The following is a 16,731-nucleotide window of genomic DNA, read 5'->3' on the forward strand; positions in this document are numbered from 1 at the left end:
AAAATTCTAATTCAGAGGCAAAAAACTGTGCTACAACTTCCCTCAACAGACCTGTCAACAAATCTGGCAAATACCAGCCATACCAAAGCCTAGTTTTGACAGTATGGTGGTACAAGGGACCCAGAGGATCTTTGTTGGCTTTCTGTTACTAAGCAATGCCTAAGACAATCATTTTATAGACAAACATTCATTGTGGCTCACGGGTTGGGAAGGTTTAGTCTATGATCAGGTGGCCCATTGCTTTTAGGTCTCTGCAGGGTGTGCTGGATAGCAAAGCTGGGAACACACTGGGGAACAAAACTGCCCATCTTAATAAAAGGAATGAAATGGACTGTCCGGGGTCCCAAAAATACCCTTTGGAGCACACCCCAGTGACATAATGCCAGGACATGTGACGATTACATTTTATTGCAAAGAATGAATGTTGCTTTATATAAATTATATATAAATGTGAGCAAGTTAAGGACTATGTAAGAAAGTCACATCCTGGATTAGCTGGGTTAATCCTAAATGGAGCCAGTTTAAAGATAGAAGACAAGATGTAACAAGACCACAGAAGCAAAGGCCAGGGTCACTAATCAAGGAACACCTGGTGCTATGTTTCTCTAAGGTCCCTTGTTGACCACCTTGAAGCATATTTCTGTCCATTCATCTCAAAAGCATAGAGTAATGCTATGCCCACAAAGGCTTGAGCAATGAGCTGTCTAAAGCTGACCTAGTAAGACATGTCACAGGCTATATAGCAAGGACATGTACAGTAAGGGATCCCCGAGGGCCCTCCAAAGCCATGAAACTAATATGACAATGTATTAGGGATAAGTTGACAAGCAGAAATATACTTGAAAATGGACAAGACCCTACCATCTTATATCCTTTGCTTCTTGTTATTACAAAGGCCAGCAGACTTGGTAAGAAGTAATCACTTGGGTGCCTTACCAATGAAGATAACTAACTTCTTTTTCATGCTATACCTTCAACAGAATTTTTCTAATAGTTTCTCAGCCAATTGCAAGATCTAGTAAAAGTAAGGATGTAAGACGTAAAGAAACATCTCAAGGACTCGAGAGTTGGCTCAGCAGTTGAGTGCACTTGTTGTTCTTCAGGGGGTTCCAGGTTTGGGTTCCAACACCCACATGATGGCTGACAACCATCAATAAACCCAGTTCCAGGGAATCCACCATCCTTTTCTGACCTTGCTGGATTCGAGGAGCATGTGTGGTGAACATACATGCATGCAGGCAAAACACTTGATGCATATAAACTAAAATAAATAAAATGTATTAAAGAATATCTCCTTTCAAATTATTTTATTCACCATAATCCCCTAATTTCAATCTGCCACATTAACAGCCCATTATCCATAAAGAAAGTGATCCTGCCTGTTCACCCTCAGTTCCTGGCTGGCTAGTGTTCCAAGGCTGTTTTCCATCATTTGGGTTACAGACAAAGCAGTGGAGAGAATTAGTTTCAGACCAGAAGTTGTTGTTGGGGAGAGTGATAAATGGCCACAGTTACAGGCTATATTCTGCGAAACCATGCCATTCAATACTCATTCGGGTTTGTAATTTCTTCAATCAAAACACAGAACATCAACCAAATTATATAGCATTGACCCCAGTGTCACAGAGACAAAATAGGTAGCACATTCAATGTGGACTCTGTCCTCACCTTTTGCTTTTCAGTCTCTGGCACAGGAAACTATGCAGACAGGGTTGTACAAGACAATGCCAAAAGTCACCAGCAGAATTTGGTTTAAAATCAGAGGCATCACTCTGTATCATTTTGTGCTTAATTCACATTTATGATAGCATCCATTCCAAAATTCTAATGCTAAAACCATCCAGCAAGGATTTCTAAGGTTCATATGAAATGAAATGGGGAACATTTTAGCAACAAATATTCAGAACCTATCCCAAGCCATTGTCTTGGGGAGTAAAAAGTTCTGGTTTTGTTGTCGAGGTGGAGTTTGCTTGTTTTTGAGACAGTCTCACTAAACAGCACAGGCTAGCCTTGGGCGCACATCTTCCCACCAGAGTTTCCCAGGCACTCGGATCACAAGCATACACTGCCAAATCTGCCTTAGCAAATGATTTCATTCCTCAGGTTTCCTAGGTGGCTCAGATGTTCACAGATGTCTGCAACACACTGCCTGGGCACATGGGAAGGCATCTATGGCATGTCTGCTGTGCTGTGACCGGCAGTCTCTCCTAGATCCTGTTCAGGACATAAACTCCAGTAGAGGAAGCCACCGTGGATATTACAGATCTGAAGTAGACGGAATCAAGTTCACGGTATATTCACCTCATCATTTTTCAAACTTCTCCTTCCTTCTTGGCTTGAGGTTTTCTTATAACAGTTACACAAGTGTCTTCAACATATTTCAGGAAGGAAGGAAGGCAAGAAAGTAATACCACACATCCACGGGAAGTATCAAAACCTAACAGAAAATGGGGCTTTTAAATCATGTGCATCAGATACTTTGGAAATCTCATTCCATTTACTCTCACAGCCACACTTAGAGGTGATTTCCTATCAGCAGCCTGTTTCCTCTGGTGAGAACTACTCTCTACTTAGAAGGCTGGGTAACTTCTAGGATTCCAAAAGCAGAATGGAGACAAAAAGTGGGACTTCCATAATCCCATGCTGAAAGAGGAGCTCTGATATGGCAGAAGGGACAGGGCATCCAACAAAGGCCTTTTAAAGCCTCCTGTGAAGTAGCTGAACAGAAAAGATCACCAGGACTTCTGTCTCAAACAAAGAGATAGATCCGGATGCAGACACCATTGACAACACAGGAGCCTGGAGGAGGAAAGATGTCCCCATCAGCAAACTGCTTCCCAGGTTCCCATCTGGTAAAAAGGCTGCCGTTTTGCTCAGTTATTCAGAGGCCCTTTCTCAAAATCCCTGAACTATGTGGAACCCCCCAGGGATGCCTTTCTAAGACTAACAAACAACAGGACATACCAGGCAGCTGCTTCCAGGGAATCTCGGCAGGTGGCCGTCCCTGAGTAGCAGTGACACTGTGCTGGTGTACCAGCCAGTCTGAGTGCAGTCCTCTCCTCAGAGAGGCTATGAGCTGAGGGCAGCACTTAGGGCTTCATACTGGAGGCTGCTCCCAGCTGAATGGACAGTAAATAACATAATGACTCATTAAAAGCAGGCACATGAAGAAGACACTTGATTCTGTAGGCACATTAGGAGGGACAGGCTCCATCAAGGAAGATAAAGGGATCAAATCTGAAAAATGCACAGCAGTTAGTCCTAATTTGGGAAGTAGGTAAAAAGATGTCAGCTGGCGAGAGGGTTTTTAAAGCCTGACTTTGAAGATGGGACAGTTATGAGATTGCAGAGTACAGTATTTGTGAGGTCCTTTTATGCTGCGGCGCTGTTACTCATTTCCTTTAATGTTCAAACAACTCTTATTAAAACAAATCTTGATAAGAATTTCCATGGCCCTTGTCCCAGAAATAATCAGAACACAAAGGGCCTCAGGTATTCATGGACAGCATCATTCTTTTTATTACCATTTCTATTATACAAGGACGGGAGAATGAACCCATCCCAGGACACAGGTACCCAGCCCTCATAATGCAAAACATACTGCGCTGAGCTTCTTACAGGAGAGGGAGGAAAGAGAAAGCAGAGAGGAGGAGAGCCCCCTGCCTCCTCCTCAGTGGGGTGCCCATCTGGGGCTCACACAGATAGTGTTTCATCTCCAGGGCAAATCCACTTACTGTGTAGCTGACTGGTAAGAAGTCTTTTTGTTTTGTTTTGTTTTGTTTTTAACTGATTTTGTCCAGTTCACTTTAGTTCACCTTTAATTCACCCTCCCTTTGTTTCTTTACTTCATGACTTTGGTTCTTTCTGCCACCAAACTCTGTGGGCACCACTGGAGCAATTCCCTGTTAGTCCTATTGTAAGAGTATCAAAGATCGCAGATCTACACAACCTTGAGTGTGTGTGGGGGGGGGGGGAGAAAGAGAAAAGGGGGGAAGGGGAGAGAAAAGGAGAGTGGGGGAGAAAGAGAGAGAAGGGAGAGAGAGTCCTTGTAGAGATCAGAGGTTGAGGGCCATGTCTTTATCTCTCACCACCTGATTTTTTCAGACAAGGTTCCCACTTAACCTAGCTAAAATGGCTGACTTGAGAGCACCAGGAATCTTCGTGTCTCTGTTTTCCTAGTGTTGGGATGACAGATGTTCACAGTTAGTTGTCACACCTGGATTTTGGGGTGGGTGCTGGAGATCCTAACTCAGTCCTCATGCTTGTTCACCAAGCCCTCTACCAGCTAACCCAGGCCCAATCTTCATATTCTTTTTTAAAAAAATAATTTTACTAATTCTTTGAGAATTTCACATAATGTATTTTGGTGACATTTATACCCATAACTCCTCCGTGATCCACCACCACCTCTCTAGCCCCCCAACTTTGTGCCCTTCACTTTAGAATAACCTATCGACTCCAACATGTGCTGTCCTCATGCTCCTGGGTTGGGACTACCCATTGGAGTATGGTCAACCTACTGTCAACCGTCCATAACTCCTTAATTAGAGGTGGAGCCTCATGAGTCGCTTCCTACTCCATGATACAATGTTGACTGGCCTGATCTTGCCCAGGCAATCACAGCCACTGTGAGTTCATAAGTGTGGCTGGCGCTCCTGTCCTGTCAAGAAGACCCTTTTACTCAGGTCCTCCCAGCCCCCTGGTTGTTACAGTCTTGCTGCCCTCTCTTGATCTTCACATTCTTTAAAGAAGATATCAACAATCAATATTCACTGAATGACACTCACTCAAAGTAATGCCAGTAAGTAATTACAAAGAACAGCTGCATGAAAGATAAGAATTTTCTCTTCCCACCTTACAACCAACCCAGAGTCCCATGTCTCACAGCCATTTGGTTCCTTTCAGTTGGTATTTCCCAATGTCTCCTGGGTTGGCATCTGGGTTGGCATTTTTTTTTCACTTTTCTATCATCACTTGTAAGTCTCTTCCCCACCTAGAAGGCTGCTGCACTGCCCTCTGCTGGCAGATCAGTGCACTGCGCATCATAGCCAAACCTGATACTCTGAACAAGAGTCCAAGCTGTAATCTATATAGTATTCTGCACACACTCACTTCCCTGGGATGGACTCTGTCATGGACAATGGCCTCACCTGATCTGAAATGCTACTCTCCTGAGGACACCTTAGGCATTTAAGATTGCACTGCCTATGACTGACAGCAGTTCACTGCAAAAATGGAGCCTCCTCGATTCCTTGCCATTGGTTTTGGTTTTGTGTTTGTTCTTCCTTCTGAACCCCAAGCAGATCAGGATGAGGGACTGCTATGGAAAAATGGCTCCGTGGTTAAGAGTACTTGTTGCTCTTACAGAAGACCAAAGTTTGATTCCCAGCACCCTCATGATGGCTAACAGCCATTTGTAACTTCAGTTCCAGGCCACCTGATGTCGTCTTCTTACTGCTGGGGCCACCAGACACACAAACACATATCTAAGGTAAAATAAAGTCAATACATATTTTAAAAAGCAAGGGGAGAATATGGCTGCAGGAATCATTCGATACCCGGGTGTCATTCAAACTCAAGGGGAAAATCTTGCTGCCTGGGGCCAGGTCATTCTTGCCTTTCCAGACAGGGGTCACTAAATACCAGGACTCATTGATGCTGCCCACTGATGGGCCACACTGCTTCAATGGGAAACGAGGAGAAGGATTATTCCTTCAATTTCCAAGGTTAGACCCTAGAATCCATCTTTCTTCAGTTAAGCAGAGACATTTGAACAACTAATTCCAACAGCAGTCTAGATGCTAGTGTCTTCCCACAGCTATTGTAGATAATTATGTTAGCCAAAACTGTTCTCTAAAGGAAACTGGACTATTTCTTTAAAAATTGTAATAAAATTATTAGTAAGGAATATGGAGTCATTGTCCCTCAAGTTGCCAAAATTTGTTTCTACTGTGCAAAACAGTATCTTCCGGACAGGACAGGACTGCTGCATTCATGGGCCCACAGCAGCCTACACTGCCTACAAGAGAACTGTGCAAGATCAAGCCAGCCAACATTCCGTCATGGAGGAAGAAGAGGCTCATGAGTTCCCTCCGCTCGTCGAGGAGCTGTGGACAGTTGACGACTTCTGGAGAAGGAAGTCAGCTTTCTTTGAGGATGCGGCCCCTGGTAGATGGACCGTGCCCTAGTAGATAGCGGCACATCCAGGAGTAAGTAGACAGCACCAGCTGGGGCCAATGGGTTATTCCAAAAAGAGAAACGATCAATCACTGAAGGACTTAGGGCGGTGAAGGTGTGGCTAGTAGGAGTTGGGAGGGCAGGTAGGAAGTAAATATGATCAAAATGCATCCTACAAAATTCCCAAAGAATGAATACAATATTGTATTTGTAAAAGTTGGTGTTCTGACATTTCCAGGTGAAGCAGACGTTCTCTTGACCATGTGTTTGCTCTTTGTTTTTCGCTCATCAAAGAAAGGTAAGCCTGAGGAACATGAGCCACGGAGAACTTAGCAGCTCTCAAGGTAAATATAAGTGCTGCCAATGCCACTTTACTGGCATCTCTGGCCCGGAAGACTGATGGGAAGAGAATCTTGTGTCTAAAAGTTGCTGCACCTTCAGCCTCCATGTGGCAGTTACCCTCCTAAGTCAAAGCCTAAAATCGCAAGCCTAGGGCTCAGACTTCCTTATTTTATGAGTAGATCAGAATAAGCAAAAGACTACTCCATCAGCATCTTCAGTGAGACAACGCTTACTCTCTTCTCTCCCACCCTGACTGAACGTTCATGCTGTAAGATAGGCTTGTTCAGAATAATCTGCTCTTGATCAAAAAGGACATTCCACTAGCTAAAGCAATAGGATCTTAACTCTGAATTTGCCTTTGCTCAGAGGGTACAAGACTACTGAATTGTAAGCCTTTGGCTTCAGTTCTGTTTCAGTTACTTTTTTCATTGCTATGGATAAAATCCCTAACTGAAGCGACATAAGAAAGGGAAGGTTAGCTGTGGCTCCTGATTTCAGAGGAACCATCCATCATGGCGGCAAAGGGTAAGCAAGTGCTTCAAGGCGAAGAGAACACATGGCAGAGGTCCTCGCATCCCAGACAAACCAGGAAGTCAGTGAGATTGGACAGGAAGTTGTGTAACCTTCAAAGGCCCACTCCCACGGGTCAGCTTCCGCCAGCTAGGCTCCACGTGCCAAAAGACATGAACAGTGAACACTCCCAAAAGTGTTACCACATGGAGACCAAGAGCTGAAACCAGGAAACTGTAGGGGACATTACAATTCCAAACCGCAGCAGTTTTGTCTTAGTTTGTTTGATTAGGTTTGTTTGGTCTTGTAGGGTGTTGCTATTGTCATGCTGCTGTTGTTGTTGCGAGACAGGACCTTCGTAGGTAACTCAGGCTGGCCCTCTGCCTCCTGTTTCAAAGTCCTGGAATTACAGGTGTATATCACCACATTTGGCTTTTTTAAAAAATGAATTATGATTCAGCAAAAGTGAGTTGCTTAGGAAGAAGGGATTTTATTAAATTAAGAACTATTTCAAGCATACAAAAATGATCTGGCCTTACGTAAGTATGAGGAATATTTCTAAAATATTACATTGATAATATTAACATTTAAGGACACTAAACTACAACTGTGATTTCAAGTCTTTTCAAGTGACGTAAAATACTTAAAACACGGCTCCAGTAGCCCAGTCTCGCCTCTCTCCCTGCAGGAGGAGCACCTCTCTGAGGCGGGTCTGTCCCCATGTGTGCTTTCGGTGTTTGCCTCATACATGAGGACTCGTCATCACACTGCCTGTGTGCTCTGGAGTCACGTGCCTCCACAATATACAACCCATAGCAACATACGATGATTAGTTCAATTAAATGCGATTCACTACCTAACCCTCTACTATTTTAAAGCAAACACCTCACTTTCCAAAAGTCAGGCTAATGCTCAACTGTGTGAGAAAATGTGACTTGCTATCTGACTGAGATGGTAAAGGGGACTCCCCTAGATTGTCCAGAACTGATTCCATGCAGAGTTCATTTATTTCCCATCCTACTATCATTACCATAGTGTGCAGATTTCTTTATCTCAATCCTTCAGCCTACATCTATATAAAGTGCAATTTATACAGTTCAATTTTAACAAACACGTCATGTCTTCTTTATAAGCAAAAACCATTATCCTTATCACCACATTTTTATTATTTCTTTCCCAAATCAGAATATAGGTTCAGTTAAAAAGTTTATGTTTTTCTTTTATCATTGATTTTCTATTAAAACCTCATTTTCTATCATACAAGTGTCGCCACATATTTTTCCCAAGATCTACAAGTTCACCTAGTTAACATTAAGGTTCACCTAGTTAACATTACAAATAGGTACACGAGAAATAAACCATAATAAAAGAATGGAGAGATGTTTCACCCTAATTAATTTAGCATGGCTTTGTCTAATTCAGTAGTAATTTATGTTTCTGATGAGCCATTCTTACTTTTTCAGAGAAGCCATTAAAAACAGTTCTTGAGGTTCTTCATTCATTGCACTCTAGCAAAAATTAGTTCCGGGCGGTGGTGGCGCACGCCTTTAATCCCAGCACTCAGGAGGCAGAGGCAGGCAGATCTTTGTGAGTTCGAGGCCAGCCTGGTCTACAGAGCGAGATCCAGGAAAGGTGCAAAGCTACACAGAGAAACCCTGCCTCGGAAAAAAAAAATTAGTTTGCTCTATAAATGCTGCTACATAATTGAAAGCTTCAGAATTTGGTATATGGTCCAACATCAAGAGGATCACATGACACAGAGTCACATCCCTCACGAAACTTAAGGAATCCAAATCTAGGTTTTCCTCATACAGCCATATTTTGTAGTCACCTGGCCCATGTGCACATGAGTTTTGCCTTTATCCGCATTAAATCAAAGTGCCCTTTATAAAAGCAGAGATGAGGCCTTGTATTTATTAGTAGCTGCTGATGCAAGATGCCTAATGCTTAGCAAATAGCAGTGTTACAGTAAAAAATAAGACAAATTTGATTTTGCGACAGATGGTCCAATGTTCTTTCCCTTCAAAATACTTCATCAGTTGCTATTAAGATAGATTTGATGACAACAGAGTCATCCGTCTATAGAGAAATAATATTGCTGATGTTCCATTTGATGTTATAAGGAGACCAACACTGGTATATTTGCTAACCAACTGAATTCAGTATTTTATAGTGAAATGCAGTGTGGTCCTAAGAACAAACTTGCTAGTTATGTACATTTTCTGTGCATCAGTTTCCTCTTATTTGAAATAATAATTATTGTATAACTAGGAATAAGTTTCCATAGGTAAGCTTATTTCCCAGGAGTCTTTAATAAATGTAAGGTATTATTGTCTTCATACCAAACTTCCCACACAGAAGCACCCTCCATTCTTTTAAATAATAGTTTTACTCTAATTTTTATGGCTCCTCCTTAGCTTCCACCTGCCCCATCACTGATGTCATTTCAGTACCCTTAATTATTGACTCCAAAATATTTATGCAGAGGATCCATATATTTGTTGATCCATACATTGCTTCTCTGGTATTCTGTAATGCTCCCTATACTTGTATTCCTTTCTAACCCTACCTCACAGCTACAAGAAGATGCACCACCACCGCCACCCCCAACATACACACACACACACACACACACACACACACACACACACACACACACATCTATGGTGGCTGCTCGCCAGTGCCTGCCATTCTCTCACATTGTTTCATCTTGGAGAGAAGCAATGGCTGTCATTTGGCAGCTTTTTATGTAACAAAAGTCCACTCACTTATCCCTTATAATACTCTAGAGTCATAATTACTCACCCATTCAATTGAGAGCAAAGAAGATAGTGATGGATGAGCTGGAGAGATGAGTCAATGGTTATGACCATTTGCTGCTGTTGCAGAGGACCCATGTTTGGTTTTCAACACCCATCATGAGCAGTTCACAACTGCCTGTAACTCTGGCTTTAAAGGGATTCAATGACTCTGGCCTCCAAGGACATCTACATTCACATACACACATACCCACACATAAACACACACATATATATAACTGTAAATAAGTAACTTAAAAAAGAAATTAGTGATTTAATCAAAGCCACATCTTTGCAAAGGGAGCCATAACTGGAAATAGGAAGTACAGGAAAATGTGTCATAAAGGCATTGGAACACAACATATCAGACCTTGAACTTAGCATTATTCCCACTCCTGATTTCGCCAACATCCTTAGTCATGGCACCTTTTGTTCTAGTCTACCACGTCACAGGCTACCATCAACTTTGCAGGCCTTTTTATGATTTGCATCATATATTTCATCATGCATTCAATACTGGAGAACTTTCTTTCATAATGCATCCCAGACTCAGCTTTCCCAGAACATCCCACCTTTCTTCACTTTAGATACACACTCCAAAGCAATCTCTCTAAAATTCTCATACTTCTGAGCTCTAGGCAATAGCCTAGTTTTCACAATGTCTGTTATTTTTCAAAGTGTTCCAGAAAGATCTATAGCACCTAACTTTGGTTTTCTTTAAGTTAGTTTGGAAGAAATATCACCATTCTAATATCTCCTTGTATTTTCAAACGTCATTTGAATTTCTCCCATACTGTGGGTGATTCTTCATTTAATGAAAAACCTCAATCACATACAATTAGCAAGGAGACACAGGTCTAGTATCATCCAGGAATGATCATGGGCTTACAGAACCTCTGTACAGACAGATATGTGGGGACTCAGTTGAATATCAATACAAAAAGTGTTTTCTCATTACAGAAAAAAAGCCAAAACTTGCCATTCAATTACCTAGTCTTCATGGATTTTTGAGAATTTAGGAAAATAGAAAAGCTTATAACTCTTCTTATAAATAGAAAGATAGATTTCTGAGAAAGTCTTAGGGTTTCTTTGGAAGCAAAGCGATGTGACTAGAGGGACTTAATGTAGAGGATGTGTGAGCATACAGGGCTAGAGGAGGGTACAGAATGAGATATAGTGCTGTGATGGTAAAGGGCTGGACTCTTCAGAAAGTGTGCAGACTCTTGACCTTATATGGTCAAGACAATATATCCTGGCACCAGAGTTAATTGAGCACCTCTGAAGTGACTCCAGGACAAGATATTAAACAGTCATGTGGATAGGAACAAGCAAGTGACTCTATAGTTCTGCTGCTGGCTAACTGTGCTTGTTAACTGAAGTATTTAATCCAGAATATGGTTTTTGCTTAAAAGCTCATTCTGAAAAAATTCAGGGCTACACTGGGATATCAAACACACAGTGTAGTTGTCAACTGGCTAATAAAGACTTTCCATTGGCTTAAACTCATGTCCGAGCAGTCTTCTCTAGTGAATAACCTACAATAAATATTATAAGAGCTAGAGCTATAAATTTGTCATGTTAGATTGCCTCTGTACCTGTACTGTTCTAACAAGTGGTGTTTGTGTGTGTTTGTGTGTGTGTGTGTGTGTGTGTGTGTGTGTGTGTGTGTGTGTGTGTGTCCAGGAAGTATTCCCAGGCTTCCTCTTTGCCAACTGGCATTCTACATATGCTAATTTCACAGCCTTTGTGTAGTGTCTCAGGATCTCTCTCTTAGTCTTACTCTCCTGCCTCAAAGAAACCTTGAACTCCATGCACTTCTGGCCCCACTTAACAGGTAGGAGATGATCCACCTGCCTTGGATTTGGAGAAAGCTCTGAGGCAGAGAAACAGAGGAAGTAGTGACCAACTTGTTTACATAAAGAAGACTACAATGTCCCCAGATTCTACATAAAAGATAACTGCCCTGTAAGAGTCGTATCATTTTAATTGTAATATCACTAACTTTGAGATTGATATTTTTGTCAGACTTTCATTTTATGTATTATTGATTAGTAAATAATAGTCATATATATTTAATACAACACAATGTTTTGATCTGTGGAATGACTCAATCAATTAAATTAGCATATCAATTACTTCACCATCAGTATTTTCTTGTGGTGAGAATATTGACACCTTTGGTTCTTTTTGTCCTAAGTATTTTAAAGTTTCAGATACTTTAACTGAATGGTTCAAACAATCTTAAGCCCTCAAAAAAAAAAAAAAAACATTAAATAAGAGCAAGTAACTACACCTCTATTCAAAACCCTGCTGTCTAAACAACAGCAGATGATTCTAAGAATTTCAATTCCCTGAAATTGGTAATGTGTGTCCTAACATCATGCACAACCCACCTGCTGCAAAGAGTGGAACCAGCATGCCGCAGAGCGAGCTCTAATGACAGAAAAAGCAGACTGGAATAGAGAGCCAGCAGGATGAAGCAGCTTCTATCAATTCCACCTGACCCAGAGTCAACAACTTCCTGGTGCAATGAAATTATAGGTTAGCATGAATCAGTGAAGACATGTAATCATTGTAAGCTGTCCAGCTATTTCATTAACTCTTCAATATTCTGATTCCAGAATATGGGTTTGTACTTCAAGATGAATTTGTGGTTTTTCTTTACAATGTTCAAGTCAAGGATGCCTCTGGGCACTGGACAAGAAAATAAAGGATTTTGAGTATTCTCCAGAATAAATGAACAAAGTAAGCTGCCCCACCGCCATGAAACACTGCCTCACCAAAGCTTTCTGTGTGCCTATATGCTACTATTAATATTTCATAATATACTGAATACCTTGTACTGGCTATCCTCTACCCAGTCTCCAGCTTCTAAGTAGCACCAAGGGGATTTCTCAATGTTGTAATGAGCAATTTGTTCTTGCCCTGGCGTGACCATTTTCATAGTGGAGCAGAATTTGCTGGGTTGACCTTCAAAATAATCTTGGTCCATCACTGTGGCAGGGAAATAAGCAGAATACTATAGAAAGATAGGTCTACAATATTGGTGGTAGACTATAGTAACAAGAGGGAGGGCTGCATCTGCGATTCCAGCCATTTTCTTCTCTCTGGCCCCTCCCCCAGCTGCATGTGGTCTTGGGAGAGTGTTACCTTTTATAGGAGGAAGTACTGGCTCCATTTTGAGGACAACTGCAGAGGCAGTATGACTGCATCTTGTAATACTCGGAGTACCATCCCTGCAACACCATCCATGGGGCATTTAACGTACTCCTGCAAGTAAAAAGACACCTCTTGTAGACTTATCAATATAGATTAGGTGTATGCAAACAGTCCCAAGTACTTATCAAACACACCAAGCCAGAAAGAATGAAACACCCTCAACCAGACCCCACAAAGAGGAGGGTATCTAACATTACATTGGCAACAACCCCCATCAGCCTGTTGTCTGATCACCTAATACATGCATTAAAGAGTCAAAAGGTAGAAAACCCCATCGTGCCCCTATGGCTTCAGCTAGTTCAGACCCCATTCTGATATGACTTAATCATCCACACTGTCATCCATCTGTCTATCCATCTAAATGAATAGTCCCAGCCCTGAACCTCACCTCTAAGACTCCCATGTTTCTGCATCATACCTATGCAGCTCTCTCAGTGCTGAGGTGAGGTTCAGTCCTGCAACTCTAAAGCCTCTGCAGACCAATGATATTTTTCCAACCTTTTTCACCCATAGTGGGTTTAACATATTAATCTAAACCTATGGACATAGAGGACTGAGCCTGCTAACTAATCACACAGGCATAATCCTGAGAACACAGAATGGGTTAGCTATGATTTAAGAATATCGTGGTTATGCTCTACTGGGAGACAAGACAGTTGAGACTAAGGATATAGTCAATTTGTAGAATAACAACCAAAGGGTTGGGTGGTGGTGGCACACACCTTTAATCCCAGCACTTGGGAGGCAGAGCCAGGCAGATCCCTGTGAGTTCTAGGCCAGCCTGGTCTACAGAGTGAGATCTAGCACAGGCACCCAAACTACACAGAGAAATCCTGTCTCGAAAACAAAACAAAACAAAAGAATAACAACTAAAAATCCCACAATGAAGACTTGGAAAGGAATTTGTCACTGAAGAGTTGCAATTTAATTCAATTCTATCTAAAGACGATTTCCCTACTCAATCTGTGACTTCCTTCTCTTCTCTACAAAGTAAAGTCTAGATTTTTAAAGAGGTTATGTTAGCAGCTAAGTGAAGCAGATACCCTTAGGGGTGAACCCACCTTCCAAATGTTCTGGATAAAGACACCAAGTGTTTTAATAAATATTCCTACCCACAAACTTTGACAAATGCTAGTGAAGACATTGAGTTCCGCAAAGTGATCTCATTTTCCTATATAAATCAAGACACGTGATGCCAGACGCTGAAGACTGATCCAATGATTTTCTGGAAAAGAGCAAATGGAAGGTCCTTTCCAGGGTGAGTACTTGTTAACCACACTAGCAAAATGTTCCTTATAGAGGGAGACAAAGAAAAAGAAGAATAGTTTGTTCGGATCATCATAGGCACGTGTGCATGGCTAGAAAGAGACAGCATCAAGTGGGAAGACTCTGGAAAGGATTTTGTGTGCTGAGTAGAAATTCAAGCCTTATTCTAAATGTGATGGTAAGCAAATTACAGTCATAACTACGGCAGGAGGAGATACAATCAAATATGCACTTACACCAATTTGAGCAGAGAAAGAAAGGCCTTTTTTACTCACTCCTGTCACGATTGAGGATTTGTTGTTGTTGTTGTTTTATTTAGTTTTTTAAACAAATAGCTGTGGACTTTGGAGAGATAGCTCAATTTCTTGGAAGGCTCTGCTTTGAAATATGTCACTGATAAACATACTAAAAATACTCTCAATGACCCCATTGAACTTAGCCATATGCAGTAAGAAAGTAACTGCTCCTGCAAACAGACCCTTTGTTTTGAAGTAGTATTTTTTGACAGTCCCATTAGGTAGGCCAGAATGGCTTGGGACTACAATCTCCCTGTCTCAAACTCCTGTGTGCTGAGATTACATGTATATCCCACCTCTTGGCTTCTAACTTACAATGAAAATCAAACTATGCAATTTGATATGAAGCACCTCAAAGGAAAAGATGAATACATTTAATTTTCAAGGGTAAAATGTCAAATATTCCAAATCCCTACACTTCTGCCTCATTTGTATCCTCTTAAAATTTTGTATATTGAGATCGTAAGCCCTGAGGTGGTGGAGCCAGAAGGTGAAAACACTAGGAATAATTCATTCATAAGGGTAGAGCCTCAGGATGGGAACACCTGCTCACTGTTTCCCCCACTTCTTCCAGCATGAGATTCCTGGGGAAATTCCAATTCCTTGGGGTGTTTTATCTCAGTAGACAGATAGCCAAAATGAAGGACACAAATAACTCTTCAGGGTAGCTTCATTCCTGCCAAGATGGTTACAATCCAATACTGCTGCACACTGATTTTCGACAAGAATTTTGGAAGAGACACAAACACTCAACTCATAGCAGATGGTGGAGTGTTTCATTGTGGTGGCCAGAGAGGTAAAGGAATTTGCTTTAGTTCTTTATACTTTAATTTACACTTTAGAAAAAGTATAAATCTCTTGGTATCATTCCACATTATATATACATATAAATTATCATACTGCACCCCCACAATGTGCATAAATAGACTAATTAATAATTAGTCAGATTAATAATTTAAAATAATGAATACTTTGGGATTTATTTTTTGTCTTAGATTCTTACAATATAATCAAGGCTGCCTTGGTTTTTCCAATCCTTCTGCCTCAACCCTCAAAGTACCAAGTTCTGAGATTACAGTCATGTGTCAGCACACCTAGTCAAACACTTTTTTTTCTTTTTACTTTACATACCAATTCTCCTTTGGGAAGCAGGGCACTTTGATTTCTGAATCCAATCTAAAGAAAATATACCTAAGCAAAAAAGTAAACAATATGGAAATAAAATATGCCTCTACATGCCACAAAAGGTAATTCTAACCACAGCAGACTTACTGAAATTCCTGTTTCCATTAGTTTGCAGAACACATGTGCCTTATACTCCCTCTGGCAACTAAAGAGCCACTTTTCTACCTCGAGAGTAACCGCGGTTTCCTTGGTTACTGTGTTCACCCTTTGTCACAACCATCTTGAAAGCACAATTGCAGGACAGAAACAAGGTCTTTCCCCTCCCAACTCAGTTGTCAAATACACAACATCCTGAGTCATTTCAAAAGTGATGCTAATATAAGGGACAAGAAGAAGACAATACAAAGAAATCCCGTCCCAATGATTCCAGCTCCTTCCTAGACACTGGCCATTGTCTTGGCTCTGATATACTTAATCGCTTTTATTCTATCATAAAATTAAAATAAGATGTGCACATATAAACTATCCCAAGCAGAACTTTTTAGCTATATAAACACAACAGGGCTTAGTTTATCCCATAGGCTTTAACATTTGAATTGTCCTTTGTAGATTAGAAACATGTTTACAGGTTATGGGCTCTGAGAGCCAGAGGGGATCTTAAAATCCACTTAACTCAATTCCATAATCTTATTTGATTCACTACAAGATATTATGCAAGCCATATTATTTCCACTTCATTCTCCACTGGGGACACAGACATGCTCAAATGCTCTTTTGATCAGCATGGCCAAGTAGGAGAAGTTGATCTCATAGTAGTCTCTCGATTCCCAGTGCACAGCTTCACACTGTCACTTAACCTCTGTGTGACTAATGGGGAAAGTGGTGTATACTCCAGTGAATTCCCTTTTCCTTAACTCCTTCTTCCTTTATTTATCTTTTGGCTGATTTTAGCTTGTTTTTGCTTCCTGTGGTATTTTTGTTTTTTTGTTTGTTTGTTT

The 16,731-nt window shown here is 41.1% G+C and overlaps 1 protein-coding gene across 1 annotated transcript in view; it reads right to left on the bottom strand.

The window, feature by feature from the left end:
- The window catches only part of LOC143273878 (uncharacterized), a 68,592-nt gene that overhangs the window by 20,959 nt on the left and 30,902 nt on the right, over nucleotides 1–16,731 (bottom strand). The window contains exons 2-4 of the mRNA XM_076574299.1: nucleotides 12,978–13,097; nucleotides 12,664–12,821; nucleotides 12,221–12,348 (exon numbers count right to left, since the gene is read on the bottom strand). Of these exons, the coding sequence (XP_076430414.1) occupies nucleotides 12,221–12,348; nucleotides 12,664–12,821; nucleotides 12,978–13,086 (395 nt within the window). The 5' untranslated portion in view covers nucleotides 13,087–13,097. The remainder of the gene's footprint in view (nucleotides 1–12,220; nucleotides 12,349–12,663; nucleotides 12,822–12,977; nucleotides 13,098–16,731) is intronic.

This window comes from Peromyscus maniculatus, chromosome 6 (assembly GCF_049852395.1).
Source record: "Peromyscus maniculatus bairdii isolate BWxNUB_F1_BW_parent chromosome 6, HU_Pman_BW_mat_3.1, whole genome shotgun sequence".
Lineage (NCBI taxonomy): Eukaryota > Metazoa > Chordata > Mammalia > Rodentia > Cricetidae > Peromyscus > Peromyscus maniculatus.